Raw genomic sequence first — 9,674 nt, 5'->3', positions numbered from 1 at the left:
CGCCTCCTCCCTGTTCCAGGCGCAGGTCCCCCGGGCTCTGCGCTGTTGTTTTCAGCAGTAGGGCAAGCCAGCGCTTCAGACGCAGGCAAGCGAATCAAGCCAGGGAGTTTTCCGTTCAGCACCTCGGACAGAACACGCAGCAAAAAAATGGCTCCGATCACTACCAGCCGGGAAGAATTTGGTAAGCAAGTTACTCAACTCCTGGCTGTGGTCGTTTCTTGAATAGTCCGGGATGGGCTGTATTTTATTCCACTGAACTGAATATAGATTTCCTAGGTAGTTAATTTGGAAGGAAAATGAGAACAGCAAGAGGGCAATCGTGGCTTATTTCTGCTGTTTCTCCCCTACGGGGAAAGCCAGCGCTTCAGACCCAGGCAAGCGAATCAAGCCAGGGAGTTTTCCGTTCAGCACCTCGGACAGAACACGCAGCAAAAAAATGGCTCCGATCACTACCAGCCGGGAAGAATTTGGTAAGCAAGTTACTCAACTCCTGGCTGTGGTCGTTTCTTGAATAGTCCGGGATGGGCTGTATTTTATTCCACTGAACTGAATATAGATTTCCTAGGTAGTTAATTTGGAAGGAAAATGAGAACAGCAAGAGGGCAATCGTGGCTTATTTCTGCTGTTTCTCCCCTACGTGATAGCTTCCTGCTTAAAATTGTCTTCTGGTAGGGCGATTTTACCTTGAAGAAGTTCAGGTAGCTCTGTAAATTGCAGCATGAACTGAGTAAAGGAAAAGGGGTTCGTTGTTGGCATGTTGCTTTAATTAGTTTCGTAGGTGTCTTATCTTTAGGTAATCTGTATTTTAGGGGAAGTCAGATGTAGCTGTGGTTACGTAAGGGCTTGATATCACTATGAAACAACTTGTATATTGGGATTTGGGATGTCTATTTTATTACAGAGTGTACCATAAGGATGTTTGTTCTCTACGATGTTTCTCAGATGTTGCTAATGAAAAATAGATTCCTGTGACAGTAGAGTTGAAGAGACTTTCAAAACGAACTGGCTTGGTCCATTCATTTCACCAATGATGTTTAACCGAAGCCCAGAGATGAGGGAAGTGCTGCAGATTGTACAGTTAGCTAAAAGCTGCTGGAAACTTGAATGCTACAGAAAAGGACCCCTGTTTTTCAGTTCAGTTTTCCTTTTTCTCTACCCGATTTTTGGCACCATAACCTTCCTTCTGTTTCAGAAAATAAAATCAGATGTACTTCTCAAAAAAAAAAAAATAGTATTTTTAGGCCATGTTATATTCCAAGTGAAAGAAATTAGAATCTTACTTACTTTAAAAGTATTTTTAATCCACCAATGATGTTTAACCGAAGCCCAGAGATGAGGGAAGTGCTGCAGATTGTACAGTTAGCTAAAAGCTGCTGGAAACTTGAATGCTACAGAAAAGGACCCCTGTTTTTCAGTTCAGTTTTCCTTTTTCTCTACCCGATTTTTGGCACCATAACCTTCCTTCTGTTTCAGAAAATAAAATCAGATGTACTTCTCAAAAAAAAAAAAAAAAGTATTTTTAGGCCATGTTATATTCCAAGTGAAAGAAATTAGAATCTTACTTACTTTAAAAGTATTTTTAATCAAGGAATAGAATAGAAGTTTATTAACAGGAATGATGTCTATAAATGTGTGATAATTGCTACTACTAAATTGAGTGAAATGACTCTGATCTTTGCTCTTAAAAGCTTAAGACTTTATCAGTAGATAATACACAGGAAGTAGGTGAACGTGTCATGCTATGATGTGTATTACGCCATTTGGCATAAGTATTAAGTGAAGACAATTTATGTTATTATATTTATAAATGAATTTCTTTCATAGCCTTCTACTTGGATGATTAGGTTTATTCTGTTGTGATGTTCATTTGAAATGAGAAATTTTGAAATATTGAGGCATTTTCAGAGTCTGTGTAAGTGAAGGTATGTTCTAGCTTGGGCTATCACTTTACTTAGAAGAAAGAAATCATTCTCTTCTGCTTTTATTGTTCTTCTTACATTGAGTGAAGAATGGTCTCAGTTCATGACTTTGTTTTTCCTCTATGGCCTTGGATTATTAAGAGTCCAGAACTAAGGATATGTGTGTGTATGTGTGTATGTGTGTGGTGTGTGTGTGTTTTCACAAAGACTTAAATAGAAGGAAAAACTGAAAAGCTGTTACTAAGTTTAGAAGATTATCTTTAGCTCTTGCCTTACTCTTTTTCTGAAGAATTTGCAGATTTTCCTATTTGGGGAAACCAAAGGTTTATTTCTTCTTTGCATGATTCAGTTTCAGGGTATCATTAAAGTACAAAATGTTTTATTGTAATTGTTTTATTAGTTTTTTATCTTAGCTATCTTTCTTATTTGACATTTCTCAATTTTATGTTCTTTGAGTTCAGTTCTCTGATTACAAAGTAGGCAGATAGAAGACTTGGAAGGTGGGGAAAGGGAGTAACAAAAGATTACTCTTTTTTGGTTATTTAAATAATTATTAACTCTTTCCTGACTGGGTCTTTTAACTTTATTATTCACCATTCGGAATTTAGAAAAGGGATTATAATGAAACTAAATGTACATAATATTACGTTAGTTATATTCACTTTGACTATATTAAACATTGACTCGATTGATACATTATGTCTAAATTTAGTAATATTGCTATTACAGTGTTACTAGTAATTTGTTCAAGAAATATGCTTACATGTGATATATGATAAGCTTCATGCATAATCAATATTACCTAACAAGAGTAATTTAAATTACCCTCATTCAATAATGAAGAAATAAAGCTAATTTTAATTTTATTACCATTTGCCATGTGGAAATATATGAGGAAAAAACCCAGTTATAAATAAAATAGAACTCTAAATTATTTATATTCAGTATTCTCATTACATGTAGGAAATGATGATTCATTTATAACCTCTGTTCAGTTTTTATCCTATTAAGTATAATTAATTGGTACTTTGGGCAATTCAATCTTGGATTGAAGAACCTGGGCTTGGCATACAAGGGGATTATAGTGTTGTAAGTTATATAATATTGTTATTAGTATTTTCTTGTTCCTTTTTTCCCCTAATATATGTATATTCCTTTTACTGCTGCTCTATAATTGAAAAAAAAATTATTGATGGGTTTGTGGCAATGGCAGATAATGTTGTATCTCTTCTTAAAATTACATGAACCGTTGAGGTCCCTAGATGCTTGCTTCCTGAATTCCAGGTAAATAAAGAATAACTATGAAAGCAGACTCTCTTGGTATTTGAAGAATGTGCGTTTAGTATTCCATAGTCAGTAAGAATTGATGCCTCTGAAAAGACTCAAAATGTCAATGAAAAAATAATAATATTAGTACTGACCCATCAAGTTGTGGTTGACTCATGATATTTGAGAAAACAAAAATAGCTCAGGATTATTAAGTAAGCACGATATCAGACCAGGTCGTTTCATCTTTTCACCTTATTTATTAAAAAAAAAAGAAAAAGAAAAAGAAAAAAAACTTACAGAAATAAAGGGGTTTCTATCATACTGAATTTTTGTTTCTGTATGTCACCCAGGGAATGTGTTTATCCCTGAAGTTAGTGTGAAGTGTGTACATAACTCATACCCCGAACAGTTGGAAAGTAATTCAATGAGCTCAGCCTACAGCAATTGCCAGCTTTATTATGCTTTTCAAATAAGCACATCTCTCCCACTCTGCTCCTTTAATGTGTGTTATTGGTGATTTGATTTTTCAGATGAAATCCCCACTGTGGTGGGGATCTTCAGTGCATTTGGCCTGGTGTTCACGGTTTCTCTCTTTGCATGGATCTGCTGTCAGAGAAAATCATCCAAGTCTAATAAGACTCCTCCATACAAGTTTGTGCATGTGCTAAAGGGAGTTGATATTTACCCTGAAAATCTAAATAGCAAAAAGAAGTTTGGAGCAGATGACAAAAATGAAGTCAAGAATAAACCAGCTTTGCCAAAGAATTCATTGCACCTTGATCTGGAGAAGAGAGATCTCAATGGCAATTTTCCCAAAACAAACATCAAAGCTGGCAGCCCTACTGATCTGGAGAATGTGACCCCAAAGCTCTCCTTAGAAGGAGAAAAAGAGACAGTTTCCCCTGATAGCATAAAGTCCAGCACTTCCCTTACTTCAGAAGAGAAACAAGAGAAGCTGGGAACCCTGTTCTTCTCCTTAGAGTACAATTTCGAGAAGAAAGCATTTGTGGTAAATATCAAGGAAGCCCGGGGTTTACCAGCCATGGATGAACAGTCGATGACCTCTGACCCATACATCAAGATGACGATCCTCCCAGAGAAGAAGCATAAAGTGAAAACCAGAGTGCTGAGAAAGACTTTGGACCCAGCTTTTGATGAGACCTTTACATTCTACGGGATCCCCTACACTCAGATCCAAGAGTTGGCCTTGCACTTCACAATCTTGAGTTTCGACCGGTTTTCACGAGATGATATCATTGGGGAAGTCCTAATTCCTCTCTCAGGAATTGAATTATCTGATGGGAAAATGTTAATGAACAGAGAGATCATCAAGAGAAATGTTAGGGTAATTTATTTTGCGTACTTAAAGTATTTATAAACAATCTTTTATGAAGCTTTTTTGTATCCTGGGGATTTTCATTAAAATGATAAGCATGTACATACCATCCTTACCATGTTTAATTATTATTAATTATAATCAAATAGACAGCAAGGGAATAGAGGAGATGAAAGAATATTAACCCACTACTGAAATGCACACACTATTTTAGTGCTATCAGATAAACAAGCATCCTTTATGGATATATGAATGTCATTTCTATAAACATTTTTTTGTTCATTTCTGTCATAAGTATTTTGATAAAGATTGCTAGTCGAAAATACAGGTGAATATTTTGTATTCATAAGCAAGTTAACAAAGATGTTTCAAGGTCAGCATAATTGAATTAGAAATTAAAATTGAAATTTTAAATTAAATCAATTCTTCCTGAGGATTTGGAGTTATATTGACTTTTCATGGAATTGCCTTCCAAGGAAGAGACATCACATCATATTAAATTATAAATGTCCACCTCTATACTGTATAATAGGGCATGAGTTGTGCTCTGATTATTAAAACATGATAAGATACCAATAAATAAATTTAACAGTATGTCCACTTTAAATACAGAGCTCAGTTGATACCAACAATGGCATTTAAGAAAAACTTGTGTTTTTGTGTTTATAATGACATAACTTACAGAATACAATCAATATTTTAATTTATGCTTTTTTTTTTTAAAATCATAGTGCTTTTGAGCTGAAAATTACTTCGGAGCTTGTTTAGATCATCCCTTTGCCTTTTGTCTACTGGGATTAAAATCAAGGTCCAGAGACTTACATTATTTGTTTAAGATGCCCAGCTGATTAGAAACACAGTGGGAATAAAGTTCCATCTCCTACTGTTGTTTCCATGGAGAAATTATTCATATACCTACTCCATGTCTGCTGTGGTTTAAATATATTGCAGTTTGGGCAGTTCTGCACCGGTCTTCATTCTTAAGTATAAACAACCCCCCGTCTTAACATTCTGTTAGTTCCAGTTATAGCTGTACATTTAGTTTTTGGTTGTCTTATCTAATGTCTTTAAAGTACAAATCAAATCTACATAGTATGAAAAGAAGGACCTCCTGCCCAATGAGACTGTCAAAAAGTAATGTAATAAAAATTCTGAGTGTACTTTTTGCAGTACTTCAATTTAACTTATTTCTTAGATAAAATGAAGACTTGGGGGTGGGGGGAAGAATAAAGCAGAAGAGTTTTGCTCTATCATCCTTTCGAACCAGGAAAGTGGTAGAGGTCAGAAGAAAAACTCTTTTGGCCTGAATTCAAATCCACTAATAGTGCTTTAAAGATTTTGAAATCAGGTCAACCTTAACATGAATCCTTTGACTCTATACAGACCCATTCAAAGGATTAGGCAATTTTTATTACTGCTATTAACTTCCAAATGCAGAGAGACCATTCAAACTAAAAACACAAAAATATCCTCTCCTAAGGTATAATTTAAATATCTTTTGAAACATTTCTAAGTAATGGGTGTGGCCAATTTGTTTTAACTGTTAGCATTCTGTAATACTAAAAATGACCACAAGATGGCAGGCAACTGTTTTTAGGCAGTGATGGTACTACTGCGGGAATCTTTCAGTTACTCTTTAATTCCTCAGCATATTAATGTAAAAATAAATAGAAACATTACACTTAAACATCAATATTATTATATTGCTCTAAAATGTTTGATAAAATGTAAAGCTTTAAAAGTAAAAAAAAAAAAGCTAAATATATTTATGCTGCATTTCTCTTTGTCTAGAAGTCTTCAGGACGGGGTGAGTTATTGCTCTCTCTCTGCTATCAGTCAACCACGAATACTCTCACTGTGGTTGTCTTAAAAGCGCGACACCTGCCCAAATCTGATGTGTCTGGACTTTCAGGTAAGAATGCTTCTGAAATACTTACGCTCAGCATAGACTTGGGCAGTATCATCAGCAAAATAGTTTAACAACTAACATTGGTCTATTTTTATCTTTTATTCATAATGTTAAGTGATGTAATTGTTTCTCTGTTTCTCAGTTTGGGAAATAATAGTGTGAGCTAAGGCCATCAGCAAGAAGAAATCTACAGAGTTGTAAGATCTAAGCCAAAGATGCATGTGGTAGATGGCTGATTCGATAGTAGATAGCTGGCTGAAGTAGAAAGCAGGGTTAATGCAGAGATAAGAGTCCATTGCCCAAAGTACAGAGACAGGAATAAGATGTGGGAGAAGAGTCTTAAACATTACTATTATAAATGTAAGCCCACCTACCTTTAGTCTTCTGTTATGCTTTGCTATTTTTCCCTCTAATTATTTATGCCTCTGTTTTCAGAATTATCTTTTAGTTTTCTGATTAATTTTACAAAAACAAACCAAAGCACCAAACCCTTATAGAGTATAATGGAAAAGAACGTGAGCTAGGAGTTAAAATGGCTAGAGCTAAAATCCCAAACTTTCCATTTCTCAACTACGTACCCTTGAGTATGTTTCTTAGACTGTATAAACCAGGCACAATATTCACTTTGAGAGACAGTGTGAGGACTAGAAATAAACTTTATTAAACATTACCTAATGCTGTTATTATAGTTAGTACTATTTGAGGATGGAATTTGAAAGGATGATCTTAAAAGCTTACTTTAGGAAACTAAAAATAACTCTTATGTTGCAATCAGAAAAAGGCAAAAATGACATAATTAGTGTGTGACAAAGCAGCATGTCCTTAAAATTCACACATTAATGTTGACAGAGAACAGGTCAATACTGGATAATAGAAAGCAAATATAGCAGATGATTAAAGAACCACAGAAAAGTGTAAGCCAAGAAGGATATTGCCATAGTGTATTCTAATTTCCTTTTAACAGAAAATGCAGTCCAAACTCAGAGAGTTAGAGAAACTTATGCAAAAGCAGACAATTCAGTAAGGCTAGATGCTGTCTATTTTTTCCTTCTATCCCATTCCTTGGAATGAGTTGTCAGTAATTAAAATGAGTCCATAGAATTTCCTGTTTTCTTATTTTTTTATGTTATCTCTTTTTCATCAATTCCTTCTCCATCTTCCACTTTGGAACTATTTTCTCTTATGTTGCTTTTTCTTCCTTATTTTCAATTTCATTGGTTAAGAGAGAAGCCAAGCTTTATTCTCAGTTTCCTTTTGTTTAAACTCATTTTCATGGTAACCACCTTTTACTGGCATGCTATGGTCTCTAATGACAAGGGTATCTTAAGGTGGGCTCTGCGGTTGGGGTCTGTCATTACGATGCCTTTTATGTACCATTGCAGATCCCTACGTCAAAGTGAACCTGTACCATGCCAAAAAGAGGATCTCCAAGAAGAAGACTCATGTGAAGAAATGTACCCCTAATGCAGTGTTCAATGAACTGTTTGTCTTTGATATTCCTTGTGAGGGTCTCGAAGAAATAAGTGTTGAATTTCTGGTTTTGGATTCCGAAAGGGGGTCCCGAAATGAGGTGATTGGGCGGTTGGTCCTGGGCACAGCAGCAGAAGGAAGTGGAGGAGAGCACTGGAAAGAGGTCTGCGACTACCCCAGGAGACAGATCGCCAAGTGGCACATGCTTTGTGATGGTTAGCATCCTAGCCAGGAGTTGGAACTTAAGCATTTTTACTAGGCAAGGAGCAACTTTCCTTTTTTTTCTGGTATGTGGTTGCAAGCTTGTGACAGCAAGCAACATTTTTTTGTTGTTGTTAGGAATGGATTGAATTAGCCAACCAGAAAGTAACTGTAAGTGTGCATCATGACAATTTCCCTCTTTATTAGAGAAGCTGGATAAATTTTCATAAGATAGCTCATTTCCTCTGCAGGTTGCCAGTGATAAAAATAGGAAGAGTCAAGCATTTTTTGAATACTGTGCAACAACCTCAAACTACGGAGGTGGCTTAGAGGATGGGAATTTCCTTGAATATGTCACTGGATGTCCATGTGATGGTCAGCATTGAAAAATGAAAAGTATGCCTTCTCTTATGAAAATTCATCCATTTTTCTTCAGGTTGGGGAAATCAATTTTTCTTTAAATCCAAAGATATTAAAGAAATGTTCTCTACTTGTTCTTATTAGTTGTGTCATGTACAAATGGTCGTCCTACATATATAAAGTATCTGGTCATTCTCTTTGATTTATAATTATCTAATATAATTTTATCCTAAAAGGAATAGCATAGGTTCATTTCAAAAGGACAGTGAACAAGCTGAGAAATCATTTTATCAAAGGGCTGAGTTGAGAACACTGTGGCTGAAATATGATTTTCCTCCCCCTTAAGGTTACATGTGAGTCAAAATGTCATAAAATATAATCTCACATAAGAACCATGGCCTTGAATTATTCACTGCCTGCCACAAGCCTCAATGTGGCCTAAGAAATCCCTGTTTACCTCTGTGAAGTTGTCAATTAGCTAGTAGATAAAGAAATAAACTTCAGCTAGAAATCCCCTTAGAAACTCAAGTTTCTTGTAGAAAATATGTACAGTGTGCAAGTGTACTTCCAAGGCCATTATTTGTACCCAAAGTAGTCATGGCCATCTAAATCTTCATTTAACTTATTCTCCCTCAGAAAGGACCAAGCTGCAATTTGAAATGGAAAGAAAAAATAAAAGACTGAAGTTTTATACATTGCCAGGGAGTAAGTGTTACTGAAACTAACACGCAAAGTAATAAGACTAAAAATTAGCTAAAGACTTAGCCTAATATGATTTATACATATTCACACAAAATATACTTAGGCTGTCAAATTAGCACAAAAAAGTGTGGATTTCATTATCTTTTCTAGGCTAATTTGTCTTGAACTGTTGTCTGCAGAACACTTAACAGACTTGTGTCATACTTTTTCAGTGCCAGGGTTCTGAAATTCATCAAAACCTGTTAGTATAAAGCAACCTTTCCGTGATTATTTGGAAGGAATTAACTCAAGGGTAATGTCACTATATTTGAGCTTTTAGAGAAGTATGTGTGAACTTGGGTACAGTTGAAATATTAAATATGCAAGTTACAAATAAAGTCTACTGAAAAATTTACATTTTGAGTCAGGTTTTGTGTCAGTACTTTAGCAATTTTTGAGAATGTGTTTGATATCACAGTGTTTGTAAATTCTATGAAAATGCATTTTCCAAACAACTTATACATGCTTT

At 35.3% G+C, this 9,674-nt stretch overlaps 1 protein-coding gene across 3 annotated transcripts; it reads left to right on the top strand.

Moving 5' to 3' along the window:
- The first annotated feature begins 355 nt into the window (after positions 1 to 355).
- Positions 356 to 8,262, top strand: SYT4 (synaptotagmin 4). 3 transcript variants are annotated; one of them, XM_006144401.3, is made up of 4 exons: positions 356 to 470; positions 3,719 to 4,527; positions 6,316 to 6,436; positions 7,816 to 8,262. In XM_006144401.3, exons 1-4 carry the CDS (start codon positions 437 to 439, stop codon positions 8,121 to 8,123), a joined length of 1,272 nt encoding a protein of 423 aa, XP_006144463.1. In that variant the 5' UTR covers positions 356 to 436; the 3' UTR covers positions 8,124 to 8,262. The 3 variants fall into 3 exon arrangements, with proteins under 3 accessions (XP_006144463.1, XP_006144462.1, XP_006144461.1); XM_006144400.3 differs by having other exon boundaries at positions 3,719 to 4,533; positions 6,319 to 6,436; XM_006144399.3 differs by having other exon boundaries at positions 3,719 to 4,533.
- Positions 8,263 to 9,674: the final 1,412 nt, after the last annotated feature.

This window comes from Tupaia chinensis, unplaced genomic scaffold, assembly GCF_000334495.1.
Source record: "Tupaia chinensis unplaced genomic scaffold, TupChi_1.0 Scaffold000119_1, whole genome shotgun sequence".
NCBI lineage: Eukaryota > Metazoa > Chordata > Mammalia > Scandentia > Tupaiidae > Tupaia > Tupaia belangeri.
This window is presented reverse-complemented; position numbering and strand designations above follow the sequence as displayed.

Excerpts from the sequence above, each read along its gene's own strand:
- SYT4 (XM_006144399.3), top strand. The coding sequence starts at position 437 with ATGGCTCCGATCACTACCAGCCGGGAAGAATTTG. Across the intron at positions 471-3,718 it reads TACCAGCCGGGAAGAATTTG|ATGAAATCCCCACTGTGGTG; the intron begins GTAAGCAAGTTA and ends TTGATTTTTCAG. Across the intron at positions 6,437-7,815 it reads TGATGTGTCTGGACTTTCAG|ATCCCTACGTCAAAGTGAAC; the intron begins GTAAGAATGCTT and ends GTACCATTGCAG.